The 23,809-nt window shown below is 49.6% G+C and overlaps 2 protein-coding genes across 3 annotated transcripts in view; both read right to left on the bottom strand.

Annotated features, from left to right (window-relative positions):
• Positions 1-346: 346 nt before the first annotated feature.
• Positions 347-15,644, bottom strand: SH3D21 (SH3 domain containing 21). Its single transcript, XM_012439592.3, has 15 exons — positions 15,573-15,644; positions 15,341-15,404; positions 14,959-15,077; positions 14,641-14,731; positions 14,418-14,473; positions 14,281-14,326; positions 14,035-14,135; positions 13,770-13,856; positions 13,075-13,117; positions 2,340-2,433; positions 2,196-2,248; positions 1,972-2,066; positions 743-1,833; positions 593-656; positions 347-515 (listed from the first exon to the last, which is right to left on the bottom strand). Exons 3-15 carry the CDS (start codon positions 14,968-14,970, stop codon positions 444-446), a joined length of 1,905 nt encoding a protein of 634 aa, XP_012295015.1. The 5' UTR covers positions 14,971-15,077; positions 15,341-15,404; positions 15,573-15,644; the 3' UTR covers positions 347-443.
• Positions 15,645-16,917: 1,273 nt separating this feature from the next.
• Positions 16,918-23,809, bottom strand: part of THRAP3 (thyroid hormone receptor associated protein 3) — a 78,335-nt gene continuing 71,443 nt past the window's right edge. Inside the window, exons 10-12 of one of the 2 annotated variants that reach the window (XM_012439571.3) lie at positions 20,986-21,184; positions 20,389-20,532; positions 16,918-18,493 (exon numbers count right to left, since the gene is read on the bottom strand). In XM_012439571.3, the coding sequence (XP_012294994.1) occupies positions 18,272-18,493; positions 20,389-20,532; positions 20,986-21,184 (565 nt within the window). In that variant the 3' untranslated portion in view covers positions 16,918-18,271. The remainder of the gene's footprint in view (positions 18,494-20,388; positions 20,533-20,985; positions 21,185-23,809) is intronic. The other variant, XM_012439581.3, reaches the window with a different exon arrangement.

Raw genomic sequence — 23,809 nt, 5'->3', positions numbered from 1 at the left:
CCCTCTGAGCGGACCGGGAGGCCAGCTGGGAGGGGTCCGAGCTCGCGAGAAGGCCCGCCCGGCTCCTCCCCGGCGTACAGCTGGATTCCGGAATCCAGGCCGGGCGACCCAGCCCGACCCCGCCGGCGCCCCCCCTGCCCGCCATTTCTCCAGCGCGCGGCTGGCGTCCGAAGGAGACACCCTCCCCCGCCCCTCACCATCCGGTGGATAAAAATAGCCGCGCGCAGGCCTTGGGAACGGTAATGGGAGCCACATGTTGGCCAGATGTGCCCGGCACAGACCGCCCGGAATGCGGAGGCCCAGGCCCTGCCCCCGCGCAGGAACCGCCCCCAGCGACCAGACCAAGCCGTGCGAGGCAGTTTATTTTCTGTTTCCCAAAGTCGTGTGCAAGAACGTGGGTGGCCCCAGCCAGGCCAGGCCTCTGTCCCTTCCCAGGCCCGCCCTCAGGAGGTCTGCGTCTGTGCGTGGGTGATGCTCTGGGTCTGGCACTTCTGGGTCCCCTGCATCAGCTGGACCTGGTCGGGAGTTGGGTGGAGACTTTGTCAGGGGGCGACCCGCTGCCGGCCCCCTCCCGCCGGGACGCGCGCCTCACCTCCAGCCGCTGGCGCTTCTCCTTCTCGCTCTTCAGCTCCTCCCAGAGGTCCGTCAGCTTTTTCCTGCAGGCCGAGGCGGAGGTGAGGGGCTGGGCAGGAGAGGGCTGTGGGGGGACCCTCCCTTCCACACCCTGCCGCTGCCCACTCACTCCAGCTGCACCCCCATCAGCTCCAGCGCCCTCCTTAGAGACTCCACCTCGCCCTTCAGCGTCGTTACATCGACTCCCTCATTCTTGCTTTCCGAGTTTTGTGGGACCAGGGTCGGGAGCGTGAGCGTCTTTTGGGAGTCTGGAGGGGGCTTGATAGGACGTGTTTTTTGGGCAAAGACTCCTTCAATAGGGGGCACCTCCTCTTTTGGAGCCACCTCCTCTTTGGGGAGCACCTCTTTTGGGGGCAATTCCTCTTTTGGGGGCACCTCCTCTCTGAGAGGCCTCTCCTCATTGGGGGGCGCCTCCTCTTCAGGAATCCTCTGGTCTTTGGAAGGTGCCCCCTCTAGAAGGGTTGTAGCCTCTTCCTGGGTGGGGGGCTTCTCTAGGGCAGGCCTGGATGCTGGCCCAGACTTCAACTCAGCCTGGGGTCGGGAGCTGTCCCCTCTAACAAGGGGGCATTTCATCTCTCCCAGGCACCACTCTGAGGAAGGAGGCTGCAGTGGGGGTGCCACTGGCATGTGGGCCTTCTCCTGGGATTGAGCCTCTTTGGCTACAAAGGACTTGACCTTCTGCATGCCTTCCTCCGGAGAGAAGTGATAGCACTGAGTGTCATCGCTGGTGGACACCTCTTCAGAAAGCTCTGGGGTCAAGATCTTTTCTAGAGTGGGGGCCTCATCCCCCGGAGGGGCCATCTTTGGATCAAGGACTTTATCCGTAGATGGGACTTCTGGGGCAGGAGCCTCTTCCGTGGAAAAGACCCTTTGTGGAATGGAGGGTTTGTCCACAGTTGGGGTCTTCTCTGGGATGGAGTTCTCCTGGACAGAGGTCTTTTCCTCCAGAGTCACCATCTTCTCTGAGGTGGGGACTTTGTCAGGAGCCAGCATCTTTCCCAAGGTGGAGTTCCCTGGGATAAAGGCCTTATCCCCTGGAGTGAGGGTCTTCTCTGGGGAGGGGATTCTGTCAGGAGCTGGGACCTTCTTGGAGCTGGGGGCCTTCTCCACAGCTGGGGGCGTCTCTGGGGTGGCGGTCTTGTCCAGCATGGGGGTTCTCTTCGCAGAGGGGGCCTTTGCTGGGCTGCTCTGCTCTTCCTCCTGCCGTGATGGGAGGTGAAGTCTCAGCTGAGGTTGAGTCTGGTTCTCTGTGGCCTAGGATGCTTCACCCATGCACACCACAGCTGAGAACCAGCCTCTGCCCAGCACCCCCACTCTCCCATGCCTCCTACCCCTCACCTGACTGGACACAGAGCGTTGCTGGGGAGTCTGGGTTTTGGATCGCTTTCGGCCAGTGTGGCACGAAGCTCTACTTTGGAAGCCGCCACTGGGGCCTAAGAGAGCAGAAGTTCAGGGACCCAAGCCTACTCTGACCCTCCGTCTCCTCCCACCTCTGTCCCTCAGCACAGCCACCCCACTCCTGTCCTCCAGGCCTCCCCACACTGGAGGAAGGCAGCCCCTACCTGAGTCTCGGGAGGTGAGCTTCTGACTGTCCCTGCTGGGTGTCCGAGACGTCCTGGAACACATCTTCATCAGGCCCTGGGCGTGGGGCACAGGGAGGGGCATTTCCTTCTACCCTCCTTCCCCCAACCCATTCTGCTCCTTACTTAGCTTTGCTGGGCCCAGTGGGGGCTGCCGCTAACTTCTTGACTGTAGGGAGGGATGCTTTGGACATCAACTTTTTTGGTTCCTTAATAGGAGCTGGGAAGAGAGAGGCATGGAGCGTTCATCCATCTAACAGTCACTGACCCTGTCTTGTGCTGTGTGCAGGGGACTATGGGCAGGAGATGGCTGTTGGTTGACTCTGCCTCCTGGGACGCTGACTACCCTCATGCATAGGGAACTGTGGGAGTACCCCAGAGGGACACCTAGCAGAGAGTTGTCAGAGAAGGCTCTGTAGGGGAGATGGCTCATGTCCTGGCAGGTTTTTAATCTATACTTTCTAAAACCTGTCCCTCTGAGCACCCATGGCTTTTCTCTGGTTCAGACTTCATCTCATTCCTGGACTGTGGCAACAACCTTCCCCCTTTCAGTCCACCCTCAGAATTCTTTTTTTTTTTTTTTTTGAGACTGAGTCTCTGTCACCCAGACTGGAGTGCAAAGGCAAGATCTTGGCTCACTACAACCTCCGCCTCCCAGGTTCAAGGGATTGTCCTGCCTCAGCCTCCCAAGTAGCTGGGATTACAGGCACATGCCACCGCACCCGGCTAATTTTTGTATTTTTAGTAGAGAAGGGGTTTCACTATGTTGGACGGGCTGGTCTTGAACTCCTGACCTCAAGTGATCAGCCTGCTTCAGCCTCCCAAAGTGCTGAGATTACAGGCGTGAGCCACGGCGCCTGGCCCACCCTCAGAATTCTTTATCTTCTCTCTCATTTACTCCCTAAGAGATCTCACCCAGTCTTATGGATTTAATTATCATCAACAAGTCAATGACTTCCAAATTTTCATCTCTAGCTCATTCTTCCCTGAACTCCAGACTCATATCCAACTTCCCTCTCAATATTTACAGTTGGAGCGCTGATGGGCATCATATGCTTAACATATCCCAAACCAATCTCTTGCTTCCCGACCCCCATGGCCCTTTGAATCTACCCGTTTCCCCATGGTCCCCATCTGGCCCATTTACCCACTTGCTTGGATGACAAATGACTACCTTTATTTCCTTATGAGGCACATCCAAACCATCAGCAAATCCTGTCCATGCTACTGTCCAAGTATTTCCTGAATCCAGTCACTTGTCACCATCTCCACCACTAAGTGCTCTAGATCAGGTCACCAGCACCTTCACCTGGGTATTGGCTGTACCCACCCCACCCAGCATGTGTTCTTCCCACAGCAGCCAGACAGTTCATGTTCTACTGGGGAAGCAGACATAAATAAAACGAGTAAAATACGTAGTGTGTTAGAGAGTTAAGTGTGACTGACAAGACTAGGCAGAAGGGCCGGGCACAGTGGCTCACACCTGTAATCCCAGCACTTTGGGAGGCTGAGGCGGGCGAATCACCTGAGGTCAGGAGTTCAAGACTAGCATGGGCGACATGGTGAAACTCTGTCCCTACTACAAATACAAAAATTAGCTGGGTGTGGTGACGCATACTTGCAGTCCCAGCTACTTGAGGGGCTGAGGCAGGAGAATCGGTTGAACCTGAGAGGCGGAGGTTACAGTGAGCCAAATCACGCCATTGCACTCCAGCCTGGGCAACAGAAGTGAAACTCTGTCTCAAAAAAAAAAAAAGAGAAAGAACTGAAGCCAGAAAGGCGGGGGTGGTGGGCAGCTCTGCTATTAGCTACTAAGCCAGGGCCCTGGGCTCTGCTCCCTCAGCTTTCCACAGGCCCAAAGCTCAGTACCACACAGCAGTGCCACCTTTCTTCAGGAGGGCTGAAGCAGCCTCTGGTGGGTTGTGTTCTCTGGCTACAGGCAGAAGTAAAAGCAAATTCTTGGCCAGGTGTTGTGGCTGATGCCTGTAATTCCATCACTTTGGGAGGCTGAGACAAGTGGATCACCTGAGGTCAGGAGTTCGAGACCAGCCTGGCCAACATGGTGAAACCTCATCTCTACTAAAAATACAAAAATTAGTTGGGGGCCAGCCACGGTGGCTCACGCCTGTAATCCCAGCACTTCGGGAGGCCGAGGCGGGTGGATCACGAGGTCAAGAGATCGAGACCATCCTGGTCAACATGGTGAAACCCTGTCTTTACTAAAAATACAAAAAATCAGCTGGGCATGGTGGCGCGTGCCTATAATCCCAGCTACTCAGGAGGCTGAGGCAGGAGAATTGCCTGAACCCAGGAGACGGAGGTTGCGGTGAGCCGAGATCGCACCATTGCACTCCAGCCTGGGTAACGAGAGCGAAACTCCGTCTCAAAAAAAAAAAAAAATTAGTTGGGCATGGTGGTGTGCACCTGTAATCCCAGTTACTCAGGAGGCTGAAGCACAAGAATCGCTTGAACCCGGGAGGAGGAAGTTGCAGTGAGCTCAGATCACACCACTGCACGCCAGCCTGGGCGACAGAGCGAGACTTCATCTCAGAAAACAACAACAACAAAAGCAAACTCTCGCTGGAATAAGTCTTCTACTAGGGCCTGCAAGAGTTCCACAGATTAAAATCCAGCTATCAGTTCATAAACAAAGATCATAAAACATGCCAGAGGCAGGTCGCCAAGAATGGGAGTCAGCAGAGACAGCACACAACAGATAGTGGAACTGTCAGGTAGAGAACACCGCACAGCTATGTATAAACCCATTTATTTACATGTATATTGCTTATGTTACCTGTACAGATTACAGAGCAGAGTAAACAGAGCCAAAAGGCTAGAGAGAGAGCTCGTAAACTAGAGGTGCAGTGAGACAAGGAATGAAAAGCATGAGAACAAGGTTAGGAGGGAGGAGTGACAGAAGCAGGGTTTGGCTCTAGCTGAATGAGGTGGTGGACAAATCCTCTCCTCACAAGGCAACTATGAAGCTAGACAAAAATGAACCAACAGGCCAGGCACAGTCTCACGCCTGTAATCCCAGCACTTCTGGGAGGCCGAGGTAGGTGGCACCTGAGGTCAGGAGTTTGAGACCACCTGGCCAACATGGCAAAACCCCATCTCTACTAAAAATACAAAAATTAGACGGTGTGGTGGCGGGTGCCTGTCATCCCAGCTACTTGGAAGGCTGAGGCAGGAAAACTGCTTGAACCAGGGAGGCGGAGGTTGCACTGAGCTGAGATCTCACCACTGCGCACCAGCCTGGGTAACAGAGTGAGACTCCATCTCAAAAAAAAAAAAAAAAAATTAGGCTGGGCGAAGTGGCTCAGGCCTGTAATCCCAGCACTTTGGGAGGCCGAGGCAGGCGAATCATGAGGTCAGGAAACCAAGACCATCCTGGCCAACATTGTGAAACCCCGACTCTACCAAAATATAAAAAATTAGCCAGGTGTGGTGGTGCATGCCTGTAATCCCAGCTACTCAGGAGGCTGAGGCAGGAGAATCATTTGAACCAGGGAGGCAAAGGTTGGAGTGAGCCGATATCACGCCACTGCACTCCAGCCTGGTGACAGAACAAGACTGTCTCAAAAAAAAAAAAAAAAAAAAAGACAATAAAATAAATAAATAAAATTTTAAGAAGTAATTAATTTTTTAAAAAAGGAGAATGGACAAAATAATGCAAATATGCATATATGTGATTAGGGACTTTTATCTAGCATATATAAAAAACTCTTCTAACTCAATAGTAAAAAGATAAATAATCCAATTTTTTAAATGGGCAAAGGATCCAAATAGACATTTATCCAAAAGAAATAGGCACATGATACCAGCACAAGACCAATAAAAAAAAAAAAAGAAATAAGCACATGAAAATATGCTCAGTTCATTAGCCATCAAAGAAATGCAAATCAAAACCACAATGAGATACCACTTCATACCCACTAGGACAGTTTCATTAAAAAGATAACAAAAAGAACTGAGTGACGGGGCTCACATCTGTAATCCCAGTATTTTGGGAGGCCAAGGGAGGAGGATCACTTGAGCACAGGAGTTCAAGATCAGCCTGGGCAACATAGCAAGACCTTTTCTCTACAATAAATTTAAAAACTAGCCAGGTATGGTGGTACACACCCATAGTCCTAGCTACTTGGGAGGTTGAGATGGGAGGATCACTTGAGCCCAGGGTTTGAGGCTGCAGTGAGCTCTGATTGTGCCACCACACTCTAGCTTGGGCAACAGAACAAGACCCTATCTCTCCAAAAGAAAAGAGTATACTATGAACAACTTTATGCAAATAATTAGAAAATTTAGATAAAGTAGATAATTTAAAACATGTAACTCCACAACTGATTCAAGAATTTTACCCTGACTTTTCTTTAACTATTAAAGAAATTGAAGAAGTTGTTTAAATCTTAAGAAAAACTAGAATAATATTACAACAATATAAAAAGAGAATAAACCATGATTAAGTTGGATTTATCCCAGGAAGGCACGAGTGGTTTGAAAATTCTGCAGATGTCATTCATCACATTGACAGATTAAAGGTAAGGGATGAGCACAGCAGCTCACCCCTGTAATCCCAGCACTTTGGGAGGCTGAACTGGGAGGATGGCTTGAGGCCAGGAGTTTGAGACAAGTCTGGGCATAAAGGCCCTGCCTCTACAAAAAAAAATATTAGCTGGGCATGGTGGCACATGCCTGTAGTCCCAGCTACTTGGGAGGCTGAGTGAGGAGGATCGCTTGAGCCCAGGAGTTTGAGGTTACAGTGGGTAATGATCATCCCATTGCACTCCAGCCTGGGTGATGGAGTAAGACTCTGTTTCAAAAACAATAATTACAAAAATGTAATAACCCATATGATCATTTTGAAACATTCAGATAAATTGAGAAAATTCTACACTCATTTATTATAAAAATTCTAAGTAAAACAGAAACAGAACCTTACTCAGCCTGACAAAAAGATATCTACAAACAGCCTAGGCAAACATCGTTGTTAAAAGGGAAAACTGGGCCAGGCGCAGTGGCTCATGCCTGTAATCCCAGGACTTTAGGAGGCTGAGGTGGGCAGATCACGAGGTCAGGAGATTGAGACCATCCTGGCCAACATGATGAAACCCCATCTCTACTAAAAATACAACAATTAGCTGGGCGTGATGGCAGGCGCCTGTAGTCCCAGCTACTTGGGAGGCTGAGGCAGGAGAATCGCCTTAACTTGAGAGGCAGAGGTTGCAGTGAGCCAAGATCATGCCACTGCACTCCAGCCTGGCGACAGAGCGAGACTCTGAAATAAAAGGGAAAACTAGGCCAGGCACAGTGACTCACAGCTGTAATCCCAGCACTTTGGGAGGCCGAGGCGGGCAAATCACTTGAGGCCAGAAGTTTGAGACAAGCCTGGCCAACATGGTGAAACCCCGTCTCTACTAAAAATACAAAAGAAAATTTAGCCAGATGTGGTGGTGCACACCTGTAGTCCCAGCTACTCTGGAGGCTGAGGCAGGATAATTGCTTGAACCCAGTAGGCAGAGGTTGCAGTGAGCCAAGACTGTGCCACTGCATTCGAGCCTAGGTGACAGAATGAGACTCTGTCTCAAAAGAAAAACAAAAAAGAGAAAAAGGGAAAACTAGATTCAAAATCAGGAACGTGACGATGTTCACCCTCACTACTTCTATTCAATTCTTCTGTTGTATGAGATCCCAATTACTTTAATACATTAATAAAATGAAATTAAAAGGTGGGAGTGGGCTGGGCGCGGTGGCTCACGCCTGTAATCCCAGCACTTTGGGAGGCTGAGGCGGGTGGATCACGAGGTCAAGAAATCGAGACCATCCTGATCAACATGGTGAAACCCCGTCTCTACAAAAAATACAAAAAATTAGCTGGGCACGGTGGCGCGTGCCTGTAATCCCAGCTACTCAGGAGGCTGAGGCAGGAGAATTGCCTGAACCCAGGAGGCAGAGGTTGCAGTGAGTTGAGATCGCGCCATTGCACTCCAGCCTGGGTAACAAGAGCGAAACTCCGTCTCAAAAAAAAAAAAAAAAAGGTGGGAGTGAAGAGAATTAAACAAAATTATTATTCACAAATGACATGTCTGTCTTCATAGAAAACTTATAAGAATCTACAAATGAAGGCCAAGCTCTGTGGCTCATGCCTGTAATCCCAGCACTTTGGGAGGCCAAGGTGGGTGGATCACCTGAGGTTGGGTCAGGAGTTGGAGGAGACCAGCCTGATCAACATGGAGAAACCCCGTCTCTACTAAAAAATACAAAATTAGCAGGGTGTGGTGGCGCATGCCTGTAATCCCAGCTACTCGGGAGGCTGAAACAGGAGAATCACTTGAACCTGGGAGGCAGAGGCTGCAGTGAGCCAAGATTGAACCATTGCACTCCAGCCTGGGCAATGAAGAAGGAAACTCCTTTTCAAAGAAAAAAAAAGAACCTACAGATAAATTACTAGAAATAATCAGAGTTTGTTTTGCTCTTGTTGCCCAGGCTGGAGTGCAATGGCGCATTCTCAGCTCACCACAACCTCCACCTCCTGGGTTCAAGTGATTCTCCTGCCTCAGCCTCCCAAGTAGCTGGGATTACAGGCATGTGCCACCACGTCTGGCTAATTTTTTGTATTTTTAGTAGAGACGGGGTTTCACCATGTTGGCCAGGATGGTCTCGATCTCTTGACCTCGTGATCCACCCGCCTCGGCCTCCCAAATTGCCGGGATTACAGGTGTGAGCCACTGCGCCTGGCCGGATTTTTTTTTTTTTTTTTTTTGAGACAGTCTTGCTCTGTTGTCCAGGCTGTAGTGCAGTGACGTGATCTCGGCTCACTCCAACCCCTGCCTCCCAGGTACAAGCAGTTCTCTGCCTCAGCCTCCTGAGTAGCTGGGATTACAGATGGCCGCTACTACGCCTGGCTCACTTCTGTATTTTTAGTAGAAACGGGGTTTCACCATGTTGGCTAGGCTGGGTCTCAAACTCCTGACCTCGTGATCCACCCACCTCAGCTTCCCAAAGTGCTGGGATTATAGGTGTGAGCCACTGCACCTGGCCAATAATCAGAGTTTATACAAAAAACGGTGCATTTCTACTTCCTGCAATAAACAGAAGAATGTCTATTTTTTTAAAGACACAAAACTCTGAGACATCTAAGAATATCTAGGAATAAACCTTATGAAAATTATAGTTTTATGCATAAAACTAAGCCAGGCACCATGGCTCATGCCTCTAATCCCAGCACTTTGGGAGGCCATGACAGGAGAACTGCTTGAGCCCAGGAGTTCAAGACCAGCCTAGGCAACACAGTGAGACTCCGTCTCTACAAAAAATTATAAGATGAGCTGCACATGCTAGCTTTTGCCTGTAGTCTCAGCTACTGAAGAGGCTGAGGTGGAAGAATCACTTAAGCCCAGGAGGTTGAAGCTGCGATGAGCTACAATCGCCACTGCACTCCAACCTGGGTAACAAAGACCCAGTGACCCTTTCTCAAAAAAAAAAAAAACCCTGGCCAGGCGCAGTGGCTCATTCCTGTAATCCAAACACTTTGGGAGGCCAAGGCAGGTGGACTGCCTGAGCTCAGGAGTTCGAGACTAGCCTGGGTAACACAGCGAAACCCCATCTCTACTAAAATACAAAAGAAATTAGCCGGGCATGGCGGTGTGTGTTTCTAGTCCCATCTACTCCGGAGGCTGAGGTAGGTGAATTGAGGAGGTGGAGGTTGCAGTGAGCTGAGATCACGCCACTGCACTCCAGCCTGGGCGACAGAGCGAGACTCTGTCTCTAAAAAACAAACAAACCCCGAAATTGTATAAACTTACTTGTAGAAAATGATAAACAATGCTGGAATAACCGACTGTCCATAGCGAAAAGGGTATAATTGTATCACTCATTAAATCACTACTACATGGATAAAAGCACTAATATGAAAAGCAACATTTTAATGCCTAGCTAATTTTTTTTTTGTATTTATAGTAAAGACTGGGTTTCTCTATGTTGTCCAGGCTGGTCTCGAACTCCTGACCTCAAGGGATCTGCCCGCCTCAGCCTTCCAAAGTGCTGGGATTAAAGGCGTGAGCCAACGTGCCTGGTGGGGAATGATTTCTTAAACAAGAAACCTGCTAACCATTAAGGATAAGATTGATAATTTTTTTCCATCAAAATTAAGAACTTCTATTCATCAAAAAACACTTTTTGAAAAATTATGAAAAGCTGGGCATGGTGGTGCATGCTTGTAGTCTCAACTACTCAGGAGGCTGAGGCAAAAGGACTGCTGAGGCCTTGAACTACTGTTCAAGGCTGCAGTGCACTATGATCGCACCTGTGAATAGCCACTGCACACCAGCCCCCGGGCAAGATGGTAAGACCGTCTCTTAAAAAAAAATAATAATCAGCCAGGTACAGTGGCTCATGCCTGTAATTCCAGCACTTTGGGAGGCTGAGGTGGGTGGATCACGAGGTCAGGTGATTGAGACCATCCTGGCCAAATTGGTGAAAATACAAAAATTAGCTGGGTGGGGTGGCAGGCACCTGTAGTCCCAGCTACTCAGGAGGCTGAGGCAGGAGAATCGTTTGAACCCAAGAGGCAGAGGTTGCAGTGGGCCGAGATCACGCCACTGCACTCCAGCCTGGCCACAGAGAGAGACTCCACTTCAAAAAAATAAAAAAATAATGAAGACCACTCACAGAGATAAAATAAGCACTGGCAACATGTATACCCAAAAGGATTGGTATTCAGCATATATAAAGAACTCCTACAAATTATTAGTAACCTGGGAAATGCATATTAAGTCCACAATGAGATACTACTTTTTACCTACTAGATTCACAAAAATAGCAAAATCTGATAACATCAAGTGTTAAAGAGGATCTCAGTCAATAGGCTCTCTTACTTAACACACTGATGGTAGAGTGTTAAAGTGTACAATCACTTTGAAAATCAATTTGACTTTATCTCAGAAAAGTTGAACATTGACACGCCGTATAATCCAGCAATGCTACTCCTAGGATTATTCCCTAGAGCAGCTGTTGTTTCTGTTTACCAGGAGACGGACTCATGAATGTTCATAGCAGCACTATTTGCAATAATAAAAAACTAGAGGCTGGGCACGGTGGCTCATACCTGTAATCCCAGCACTTTGGGAGGCTGAGGTGGGCAGATCACCTGAGGTCAGGAGTTCGAGACCAGACTGGCTGACATGGTGAAACCCTGTCTCTACTAAAAATATAAAATTAGTTGTGCATGGTGGCGCATGCCTGTAATCTCAGCTACTCAGGGGGCTGAAACAGGAGAATCACTTGAACCCAGGAGGTAGAGGTTGCAATAAGCTGTGATCTCGCTATTGTACTCCAGCCTGGGTGACAGAGTGAGACTCTGTCTCAAAACAAAAACTAAAAAACCTAGAAGCCACAAAATGTCCAACAAAAATGCAAAAATGTCCAACACCAGGAGGAAACCAGAAACATAAATTGCAAATTCCCTACAAGGGATATTATACAGCAGAGAAAAATAAATGCACCACATCTACACATAACATGGAAGAATCTTAGAAACATAATGGTGATTAAAAACAGCAAGTCTCAGCCTGGCATGATGGGTCACTCCTGTGATCCTAGCACTTTGGGAGGCCAAGGTGGGCAGATTGCCTGAGCTCAGGAGTTTGAGACCAGCCTGGGCAACATGGTGAAACCCCATCTCTACTAAAATACAAAAAATTAGCCGGGTATTGCGGCAGGCACCTGAAGGAGCAGGCTGAGGGAGAATCGCCTGAACCTGTGAGGTGGAGGTTGCAGTGAGCTGAGATGACACCACTGTACTCCAGCCTGGGTGACAGAGTGAGACTCCACCTCAAAAGCAAAAAAAACCCAGCAAGTCTCAGAAGACTATAAACATGCTATCATTTTTATGAAGCTCAAAACAACGAATTTAGTGATACGGTGTTTAGACACATACTTTTGTTTTCTTTTCTTTTTTTCTAGACACATACTTTTGTAAGAAAACTTAAAAACCCAGGGGAACCATAAATATAAAATTTAAGACAGTGATTACCTCTGGGGTGAGGGAAGTGGCAGAATGGGAAAGAGGAGGAGGACACAAAGTACAGGCAATGTTCTAGTCCTTAGGTTTACGTGACATACTAAGGGTGCTCATGGGTGTTAATTTTTTTTTTTTTTTTTTGAGACGGAGTGTTGGTCTGTCACCTAGGCTGGAGTACAGTGGTGTAATCTCAGCTCACTGCAACCTCCCCCTCCCTGGTTCAAGTGATTCTCCTGCTTCAGCCTCCCGAGTAGCTGGGATTACAGGCATGTGCCACCACACCTGGCTAATTTTTGTATTTTTAGTAGAGATGGGGTTTCGCCATGTTGGCCAGGCTGGTCTTGAACTCCTGACCTCAGGTGATCCACCTGCCTTGGCCTCCCAAAGTGCTGGGATTACAGGTGTGAGCCACTGTGCCCAGCCCAGGGGTGTTAAATTGTGTAACATATGTGTTATATATATTTTTGACGTGTCAAATATTACATTAAATGATAAAAAGGCATCCCCACAGATACATAGAGTTATTCACTGACACATAAGACACGTGAACATACAGTCTCATATGTGTACAAAGATTTATACGATTCCTTCAAAATGAAACAAATCTATATCCATCAATAGGCACATTCTCAAGACACACAGAGAAACATTGACATATTAACACACACACAAATTGATCCACACATTGATTCACATACATTCCTACCCAGCTCTTGACCCACAGGTGAGGGGACTCCTATGGGGGAGTACTGGACCACTGGGGTGCTGTGGGTGTTTAGGGGCAACTGGACTGGTGGGTCTCCCAGAGAACACTCCCCAATCCCAGGCTCCCCGGGCACGCACCTGATTCCCGAGATACCATTTTCCGTGGGACCAGCTTCTTGATCTATGCAGAAAAGAAGTAAAGGTTGAGCATCCCTAATCTAAAAATCAGAAATCCAAAATGCAGGCTGGGTGTGGTGGCTCACACCTATAATCCCAGCACTTTGGGAGGCCGAGGAGAGTGGATCACTTGAGGTCAGGAGTTTGAGAGCAGCCTGGCCAACATGGCAAAAATCCCATCTCTACTAAAAATACAAAAATTAGCGGGACATGGTAGCATGCACCTGTAACCCAGGTACTCGGGAGGCTGAGGCAGGAGAGTTGCTTGAACCTGGGAGGCGGAGGTTGCAGTGACCGGCGATCCTGCCATTGCACTCCAGTCTGGGTGATAGAGCGAGACTCTGTCTCAAAAAAACCCCCAAAATCCAAAATGCTCCAAACTCTGAAACTTTGTGAGTGCCAACATTATGCCTCAAGTGGAAAATTCCACACCCGACCTAACTTACCTGTCAGGTCTCAGTCAAAACTTTATTTCATGCACAAAATTATTAAAAATACTACATAAAGTTACCCTCGGGCTATGGCTTAAGGTGTATACGAAACATCAATGAATTTTGTGTTTACGTTTGGGTCCCGTTCCCAAGCTTTATTCTTTTTTTCTTCTTGAGACGGAGTCTTGCTCTCATCCTGCCGCCTGTACTTGGCTCTGTACTTACTGGGGGTGATGGGAGTACGAAGTTGTCTGGAAAAACTCCTCTTCGTCCTTGACATTCTCCTTCCCACCAGCCCTTATCTTCTGTGGTCTGGGAAAGAAACATGCCAGTAGAGAGGTAAGCCAGGTCCCCCAGGGTCCTTTCTGGGGTCCCACTCCTTCTTATAGATATAATTTCAACATTTATTTTAGACTCGGGGGTACATGTGCAGGTCCACCCATCCCAACACCCACTTCCCTGGGCCCTCCCTACCCTGTTCTTCTCATACCTTGCTTAGTACTTTCACCACATCGCCCCTCCGCAGTGCCAACTCGTCTGGGGCCTCAGGCTGGTAGTCAAACAGGACTCTGTAGGCCTCAGGGTGGGAGACTGGGAAGAGGTCAGTCCACTGTCCTCTGTAGCCAAGCCTCCTGCATCTGTCAGCAGCCCCCGCCTCCATCAGCCTAGCTGGCCCCCCCAAGTCCCAACCTTGGGAGTGGCTGAGGGGTGGGGGACCATTTGGCTGGGTGCTCACCTGTCTGCAGGTAGTCTGGAGGGCTGTCATAGGTCAGGCTGCTCAGCTAGTGGGGGAAGGGGCAGGGAGGAACCAGATGTGCCTTCAACCACCCCAAGAGAAACTCACCACCTCTATCCCACTCTGAGTCAACTTACCTTGGGAGGCCGCTGGGGATCAGGGCTGACTGAAGGCATGTCTAGGTTATCAAGGCCTGGTGGGGGACAGTGAGCTTAGGGAGGGTGCTAATTCACAGGTTAGATCATGGGAGAGGGTCAAAGGGGTTACAGGGTCAGGATATGTGGCTCATGCCACTGGAGGGTCATTGGAGAGTGCAGTCTGGTCCCAGGGAGTCACAGGGTCACAGGGTCGAGGTCTCACTTGGGGGCCCAGTGTCCAGCAATTCCACAAAGTTGGATGGGAAGGCTCCCAGCTGCCCGTTCTTCTTCCCCAGCCACCAGCCGTCCTCAATCTGGGGAGGGGGGAGGACGCAGGGACATCTGGTTCTGCCCCAAGAGTCTCTAGGATAATCTTCCACCCTTGGTTCTGCCCCAGGGCCCTCTCCTCCCTCACTCCCGTGCTTCTCCATGTCTGCGCCATCACCATTCCCACCGTACACACCCTCACCTCCCACCCCGCTCACTCGGGAGACGTGTTCCATTATCTTCCCCCAAATGGTCCCATCACCTCACCCCTCACCTCCTTTATCATTTCTACGATCTCCCCAGCTTGCAACTTCAGCTCGTCCGCCTGCTCTGGGCTGTAGTTGAAGTTCACTTTGCACCATCTTTGGGGGCCCGGATATTTGGCAGGATGACCTAGCACCGGACAAGCGCGAGGAAACTCGAGCCGTATGCCCCAGTACGCGGAGCTGGGGGAAGCTCTGGTGGGGGGCGAGCAGCCTTTGGTATCTCCAGCCCCGCCCCAGGGCGGAGCATTGTACTCGAGAACCAATCACAGACCGCAGAGCGGCCCCGAGGCCCCGCCCAGATACGCCCCCGTCGCCAAGAAGTGGAGGCGCCGGGGTCGCACGGGTTCCGAGCGCCCGCCCACCGGCCCTGCCCCCGACCCTTGCGCTTACTTTGGCGGCGCGCGCAGCGCGGTCTCCGCGCCTCTCCGGAGCCCCGCAGGGTCTCTGGGATCTCCTGGGAATGAAGCACCGGGAGGGCGCTCTCAGCTCTCGGGGGGGGCGCGCGCTGAGACGCCCCAGCCCGCCCCTGGCCCGGCCTCACCTGTACCAGGCGCTCGGGGAAAAGGCCCTGGCGGCCCCCCAGCTCTGGGTAAAGCCAGCCCCGCGCTAACCCCCAGCCCACCTGCCGGACCACGTTCCCGAGCGCCAGACTCAGCTCGTCCTCCTTCTGCGCGCGATATCCGGCCAGGACCAGGACCTCTGCGGGCGGAGGACAGGGCCGGCGGGCGGCTCAGAAAAGCCCAGGCGTGGCAACCTGGCCAGGGCGGGCGTGTCCCCAGGCACCATAAAGGGCAGCGGGAGTCGGGGGTGGTGTGGGCTCTTACCGTGTCCACGGTTGCAAAGGGAAGCCACCTCAAACCCTCCGCACTTACCCATAGCTTCCGGGGCGCCCTCCACAGCCTGGCAGCTCCTGCTGGCGGCCGAGTACTGGGCTCACGCAGGGTGCGACGGGCAGCGAGACTGTGGGGCAAAGGAGGCGTAGCCGCCAGCCGATAGGTCGGCCCAGGTGCTGGGAGTGGGTGTGGAAAGGGGGCGGCCCGGCTCAGCAGGTTAGGCCCCCGACCCCGGGGTGAGGACTCCAGGGTCTCTGGCCTGTGCAGAGGTCACAGCTCCATCGCAGGCTCTTCCCGCCCACCTAAATTTTAGGCCAGCCGCCTCTCCCTTTCGCTCAGCTTTTGCCCGGAGGCTCCCAGCTACAATTTGCAGAGCCTTCCCAGGCCCACCTTCTCCCAGCTCTCAAGCTTTTAGCTTCAGGGGAAAAGGTGGGGAGAGGCACATACCAGGGTGGGGCCCCCCAGCAGGTAGCAACCGCTCTAAACCGGCCCTGAGTGAACGAGACGGCTGCCCTTGTATCAGCAACAGGTTTGCTTTCCTACAAGGTATCCTCCTCTCTGGCCCCGTACCCACCCTCTACCCCCATATAGGAAGAAGACAGCAAAGACCCCTGCTTTGGAGCCACAGAGGTCTAGTTTGGTTTCAGAAAACACCTCCAGATTCTCCCTGGGAGTTAGGCAAGGAGAGTGAACTTTACGAGCTTCCAAGGTTTCTGCTCATAGTCCAGCCCCCAGCCGGTAGGAGTCTGAAGGTTAGGACCCACCTAAGGCCACCCCAGTGGGATAGGCTCTTTCAGGTAGAACTACTAACCACATCCCTTGACCCCTGCCCCACCACGGAGGAAGCCAAAGTCCTTGCCTATGACACCAGTGGAAAAAATTTCTCCTGGGTGTCCAAGGTACACAATGAAGCAAAACTGGGGTGGGACTGAAGCTCTTCCCAGGAACCACTGTGTCTGTCTAGGACACCTGAGGACAGGGCTGAGCAGCAGCCTGCACCCAGCCCCACAGGCCCTTCATCTTTCAGATTTCCTGAAACTGCTGTGGGAGGTTATCCACCACCCACAACACAGACACAGACACACACACACACTCTCTCTCTCTCTCCCTCAGGGTGACAATGAACAGAGCCCATTTACATCTGCCACTTCATTTATTTTATTTGCAGGAGGAGTTGAAACAAATTTTAAGGGAGATTTTCATTTTCCCCCTAAACATGAATCATTCAAGTAAAACCAACTTAACTATAGAAATGTAGCAAAGTAAGGGGAAAGCAGCACAACAACCCAAGAGGCAAAGGCTGGGGGGAAGAGGTGGGTGCAGTCTGCATATAACATATGCATAAACGCCTTATGATTCACCTGCTCAGGACCGCCTCCCCAGAAGGCAAGCACAAGGGCCCATTTTAAGAGGATGTTTCCCCCCAAACATCTGAGAATGCTTCAACTTAAACAGCTTAAGGTTAAAAAGACAAAAAAGAAAAAAAAACTAACCAAAGAAACCCAAAAAAACCCCATGAACCACCCAGCCATAACCACCTTCCTTAATTGATCATAGGAGTTTCTTTTCATTTTATAAAAAGATTAATAAAAAATATTGAAAAAATTATTTTCTCATCTTATATTTGTAAAGATAATAGAATTCCTAAGTTTCTTAAAAAACAGACCAGACACTGCCCTCCAGTTTCCACCCCGGTGCTGGGAGAATCAGCAGGACTAGAAAGTGTGGGATACTGGAGCTGCTGGTGGAGAATGGAAGTCCAGCCCAGAAGGTATCAGGAAACAGGGCTCAGGGCACGTGAGGTGTGGTTAGGAGCAACTCCACGTGATACATGGCTGCGCAGAAAAGGGGAACACAAGGTGGTCAGAAAGGCCTTAAACTCCTCCTTGACATACAAAACCGGTTTTTACAAAGATCCAGGCAGTTTGGTCCCAAACTGAGGTGAACACTTCAAAGTTTATTCACATGCTTTGTTTTCGCTTTTAAGAATCAAAGTTTCCCAAATTAAATGTTTCTAATATTACTACATATGCCTAAAAAAAGAAAAGAAAAAAAGCGGGGCTTTTAAAATCAGGACAGGGGAGAAGAGATTTAAAATCATCAAATTAGTCCTCTTAGCTCGAAATTAAATGAAATTAAGAACAAAACTGTTGGTTTCTAATAGGAAACAAAAATCCAAGCATTGCTCTCCCACCCTACCCCTGCCCCCACCCCACACACCAACAACAAATGAGAAAAAACAGCTAAAGCCCAATGCGTTGTGTTCTGCTCAAGAGCTGGGCCTGACCCCCAGGCTCCACGGCCAGCCTCCTCTGTCCAGTGGGAGGCAGCGCCAGGGATGCCTTCTGTGGTGGTACAATCTGCATGGCTGGTGGGGGGGTGGGGGCAGGATTTTCAGAATCTGCTTGAGGTTCCTGTGTCTTGCTCCTCGCCAGCCATCTTCCCAGCGCCTCTCTCCCCTGGGCAGGAATCCTGTCACGAGTGGCCCCTACTCGGTTGCGGGCTGTAAATTGTCCTTCTCTTCTCGGTTCTCTGTCCCGCTCTCGTCGTCTTCAATCTCCCCTTCTTCCCCACTGAACTTGTCATGGGCCCACTTGGGGCTGGTACTTGATTTCCGGAACATGAACCGGCCCCGACCCCGAGGAAAGGCTCCTCGGCCCCGGCCCCGGCTCACCCACTTCTCACTGCCTTCACCTTCACGGTCATCATGCTGAGGGGAAAGAAAATTGCCATCAGTGCCAGAGTGAACAAGATGTGGCCAGAGCTCTCTTCTCCGCACTCGCTCAAATGTGCCTTTTCTAAAAGAACCTGTGGCCTAACCCAGCCTTTTGCTCCTTTTCTGCACGTCTCGCTGTCCCCCACTCCAAAAATGCCTGTGGTTCAGATCCATGAGAATATCAGTTGGGTGATTTAGGAATTCTAAAGTACCAGTTTGGCCATTATAATGATGACAAGGATGATTCACTGAGCACTACCCTCAACAGTTTAAGGAAAATAAAAAATTCACTGAGCACTGAAGTAAGACATTTATATACTATCTCATTTAATCCTCACATCTACCCTATCATTATCACCTCCCACTCTTCCAATGAGGAAACAGCTCAGGAACCTTAAGCAACTCCATATGATTTAGTATATCCTCTCTCAAAGGATGGGTTTGAGAGCCAATCACAACACATGAAACTCCAGGTGAACTGGGTTTATAATATATATTATATATATATAATATAAATATATATATATAAAAATTATCCAGGTGTGGTGATGTGCACCTGTAGTCCCAGCTACTCGGGAGGCTGAGGCAGGAGAATTGCTTGAACCTGAACCCAGGGGGCGGAGGTTGCAGTGAGCCAAGATTGCGCCACTGCACTCCAAATGCTCAGACTCCAATACTGGGGCTCTTCCTAACCCTCCACCTTCACACTCTCATTTTTTATCTCCCCTGTTTTATACAAGGAGGCAGTGTGACATTTCTTTTTTTTTTTTTTTTTTCACTTAGTTCAATGAAAGCATTAACCTACATTTCAAACAATCCTTGCTCTGACAATCTCATGAGACAGAAGGAGGAATTCAATCAATGAATAAGAAAGCATTTTGAAAACCAGGAGTCATTACACCTCATCAGCCTCATGACTTCAGAGTCTAAACCATCCCCCACACAAGCTAGGGCCTTAGGCTTTTGGAGCTTAGCTCAGCAGAAGTGTCACCTTCTTCTGACTATGGCTACTTGTTCAAACTAAATGAATCAGGCTGACAATGCTTTTTCAGGTGGCAGATGGGGGCACGGGAGAAGGCCTTTAATCCTTCCCCTACAGCAAACACTCCAGCACCTAACCTTGGCCCAACCAACTACAATTCCCAGAGGTAAGTTCAAAGGCCCTCTAGTAGCCTCAAAGCAGCTTCCAGCAGCAGCAAACCTAAAAAAGGGATGGTGGGCATGCACAGCTATCCACACACAACCTGTTTCCTAGCTGTCCAACTGACAATACAGACCCATTCCAGCCATTCTGGCAAGTGATGGAGATTCAGCTGCTCCTGTACCCTGGATATAACCCTCACAGCCACACCTGCTTGGATCTTAGCCTGCTGTTACATACCAAGGCCAAGAGAGCTCACTCATGACCAGCACTACAGTCTATCAAGTCCTAATCTGAGGGAGGCCCAGAGCACATGCGAATGATCAACAGCCTAGATGAGAGACATCCCTTTCCTCAAAGAGATCCTGAGCTGTTGTTGACATTCTTGCATGAAGGAGTGGCAGAGAGGGACAGCAGCAACAGCAAAGGGTTATGGCTCTATCCACAGGAATGGGAGAGGCGGAGGTTGGTGGTGGGTGAGCAGTAAAACAAGTTCACAAACTAAAAAGGCAAGACCAATGCTTTTTATCTTGGAATCCATAAACATCTTCAATAGATAAACAGACTGTAACTGCCTCTGTAGAGGACACCCATCTAGTTAGCACTATGCAAGTACACACACCCCAGTGCACCATTCCTGCACATACATTTAATTGCAGTTTTGGACAAACCAATTAAGGCCTGGTAGCAGCTACTGTGTGTGTCAAAGGCCCTCTGACCCTCCTTCCTGGTTATTCCAGACACATACCAAGTAGTACTTCTTGCTTTTGGGTGTGTACTCTGGGTCCCACTCCTCTTCCCGGTTTCTTTTTTGAAAATCGTTGTTGCTGTTGTTGTTATTGTTCCCAGAGTAGTTGCCTCTGCCCCAGCCTCTTCCTCTGGCTCGAAACTGCTATTGCAATAAATGAGGGAAAAAGGAACAAAGGATCATGCCAGGAATAGAAACAAACCTCCCTGCTTTCTGTTCAAATACTTTTCTGGCATGGAATAGGCAGCTATCTTCCAGACATATACTGGGCAGCTGATTTCCAGCCATTTCCTTTCTCATCTCAAGTCTGTAGCCTATACAGAGGATAAACCTGCCCCAAGGGCCTCCCTGCAAACAGCAGGAGTCAAGGTAAGTGGGGAAGTTCTGAAGCTGTGAGGCTGTCTAGCTAAATGATTACGAACAGAAAAGTAACTAAAAATGGAAAGGCGAGGAAATGTGGGAAGGAGAACCGAAGATTCCAGGGTCTTTGGGTTGGATTACTTATGTCAGAGGCAACAAAATTGGTATTCTGATGAAACATAATCAGAACTGACAGAAGCAAAGGGCTTAGAGAAAAGGGGAGGGGGAGGGTCTTACAAAGGTTCCTCGAGCTCTGCCACCTCCTCTTTCACTTGGACCCACAAAGTCTTTGGTCCCCAGTCTTGATTTGTCAAAGCCTGTGGTGCTCTCCTCTCTTTCCTCTGTCTCTTCAGTGTACTCTTCTGCTTTGTAGGAGTGAGATGACTGGGAGGAAGAGGAGGAGGATCTTGACCTGTCTCTTGCTCTCCGGTGCTTCCTGTGCAAAGAGAAGAGCCAGGGTAATCAATCATCTTCTAGGGGACACTGGTTGGCTGGAGCCTCATGGATAAGCACACAACAATCAGAAATGTGCTGGTGATAAAGAAACTGACGATGAGTAACCTTATAAAACCAGCTCACCCCCAACCTACCCACCCAAGATACTTCCTCTCAATTCTGTCAGTCATGTTCAGTGACACAACTATGTCTGAGTCTGTGATAAACATGTGACATACACGGGAGCAGGAACAAACCACAATCCATGGCCTCCAGTAGCTCAGTCTAAGATACAGGCGTGAATTAGTAAGGGAGAAGGAAACTAACACTATATTGAGAGCTCCGATGTATCTTGTACTGGGCTGGAGGCTTTGTATATTAACATCTGTTAGTGCTTTCTATTACTTTTATTTCTTATAGGAATGCTACCTGGTTTATAGGATTCTCTAAATAAACAATGTGTTTAAACACTTTACACCAACATAACTGGCATGCAGTAAAGGGCAGTAACACTCAGCATTATTTCCCCCATTTTACAGGTAGGAGACTCAGGTGAGAGAGCTGAGCAGAATCCTGATTTCAACCTAGCTCTGACTAATTACACCACGACTTCACATATCACCTCCCACTGAGATCAAACAGGTTGTGTCACTAAGCCTAGGATCTGGCGTAACTCTCCCAGAGTTATTTCCCTTCCCTTTCCTTCATCTAGGAGAAATTACAGACTAGGGCAAATTAGCTTAATACAATGAGTCATTATCTTTATACTAAGGTCAGTACCAGCCCTGCCATGTGATAGTGGTTACTGAATGCCTCTGGGGGGCAGCAAGGCCAGGCTCCCAGGAGTAGAGTAGCAGCAGAGCCAGCCAAATGTCAGTAACCTATCATTCGTCATTCTTCCATTATGAAAGGCACCATGCTCCCTGCTCCTTACCGACACACACTGACTCAAAGGGGAAATGTAAATTACCGTCATAGGATTCATGTAACTTCAACTCTGACCCCACTAAATATCCATGCTATTTCAAGAGGTTTTCAAAAATAAGACACTCGGGTGGGGCATAGTGGCTCACTCCTGTAATCCCAGAACTTTGGGAGGCCAAGGCAGCTGGATCACTTGAAGTCAGGAGTTCGAGACCAGCCTGGCCAACATGGTGAAAGCCCATCTCTACTAAAAATTCAAAAATTAGATGGCCATGGTCGCAAGCACCTGTAATCCCAGTTACTCAGGAGGCTGAGGCAGGAGAATCACTTGAACCCAGGAGGCAGAGGTTGCACTGAGCCAAGATCATACCACTGCACTCCAGCCTGGGTGACAGAGTGAGACTCCATCTCAGGAAAAAAAAAAAAAAAGATTCTCAAAAGGCCTCAAATTTGAGTCTTGGCGTTCTTTTTTTGAGATGGAGTCTCGCTCTGTCACCAGGCTGGAGTGCAGTGGTGTGATCTTGGCTCACTGCAACCTCCACCTCCTGGGTTTAAGTGATTCTCCTGCCTCAGCCTCCTGAGTAGCTGGGATTACAGGCACACGCCACGATGCCCAGCTAATTTTTGTATTTTTAGTAGAGACAGGGTTTCACCATGTTGTCCAGGATAGTTTTGATATCCTGACCTCATGATCCGCCCACCTCAACCTCCCAAAGTTGAGGTGAGCCACTGCGCCTGGCCAGCATTGTCTCTTATTAGCTGTGTGGCCTAGGTAAGTCAGTTATATAAAAAAGAGTTCTGGGCCAGATGTGGTGGCTCACACCTGTAATCCTAGCAATTTGGAAGGCCGAGGCAGGTGGATCACAAGGTCAGGAGTTTGAGACCAGCCTGGCCAAAATGGTGAAACCCTGTCGCTACTAAAAATACAAAAAATTAGCTGGGTGTGGTGGTGCACACCTGTAATCCTAGCTACCCGGGAGGCTGAGGCAGGAGAATTGCTTAAACCCAGGAGGCAGAGGTTGCAGTGAGCCAAGATTGTGCCATTGCATTCCAGCCTGGGTGACAGAGCAAGACTCCATCTCAAGAAAAAAAAAAGAGTTCTGGCTGGGCACAGTGGTTCATGCCTGAAATCCCAGCATTTTTTTGGGAGGCCAAGGCAGGCAGGTTACTTGAGCCCAGGAGTTCTAGACCAGCCTGGGCAACATGGCAAAACCTCGACTCTATAATAAATACAAAATTAGCTGGGCATGATGGTGCACACCTGTAGTCCCAGCTGCTTGGGAGACTGAGGTGGGAGGATCACTTGAGCCCAGGAGGTCAAAGCGGTAGTAGGCTAGTGATCACACCATTGCACTCCAGCCTGGGGGACAGAGCAAGACCCCGTCACAGAAAGGGCCAGGTAGCTCATGCCTGTAATCCCAGTGCTTCAGGAAGCCAAGGAAGGGTGTTGGAATCACTTGAAGCCAAGAGTTCAAGAACAGCATGGGAAACATAACGAGCCCGTGTCTCCACAAAAAAAAAATTAAAAAATTAGCTGGGCATTGTGGTGTATTACCTGTGGTCCCAGCTCAACCTAGGTGGGAGGCTGGATCACTTGAGCCGAGAAGTTTGAGGATGCCATGAGCTATGATTGTGCCACTGCACTCAAGCCTGGGTGACAAAGCAAGATTATGTCTCCAAAAAAAAAAAAAAATCACAGAAT

Source organism: Aotus nancymaae, unplaced genomic scaffold, assembly GCF_030222135.1.
Source record: "Aotus nancymaae isolate 86718 unplaced genomic scaffold, 86718_ANA_hifiasm-v0.15.2.pri h1tg000053l, whole genome shotgun sequence".
NCBI lineage: Eukaryota > Metazoa > Chordata > Mammalia > Primates > Aotidae > Aotus > Aotus nancymaae.
The sequence above is the reverse complement of the archived record's forward strand: the minus strand, read 5'-3'. Positions and strand labels throughout refer to the sequence as shown.

What these genes read in the sequence shown, in the direction of transcription:
- SH3D21 (XM_012439592.3), bottom strand. An exon ending in CTGATGGGGGTGCAGCTGGA is followed by an intron (nt 657 to 742) that starts GTGAGTGGGCAG and finishes CTCGGCCTGCAG; the next exon opens with GAAAAAGCTGACGGACCTCT. An exon ending in AGAAGCGCCAGCGGCTGGAG is followed by an intron (nt 516 to 592) that starts GTGAGGCGCGCG and finishes ACTCCCGACCAG; the next exon opens with GTCCAGCTGATGCAGGGGAC.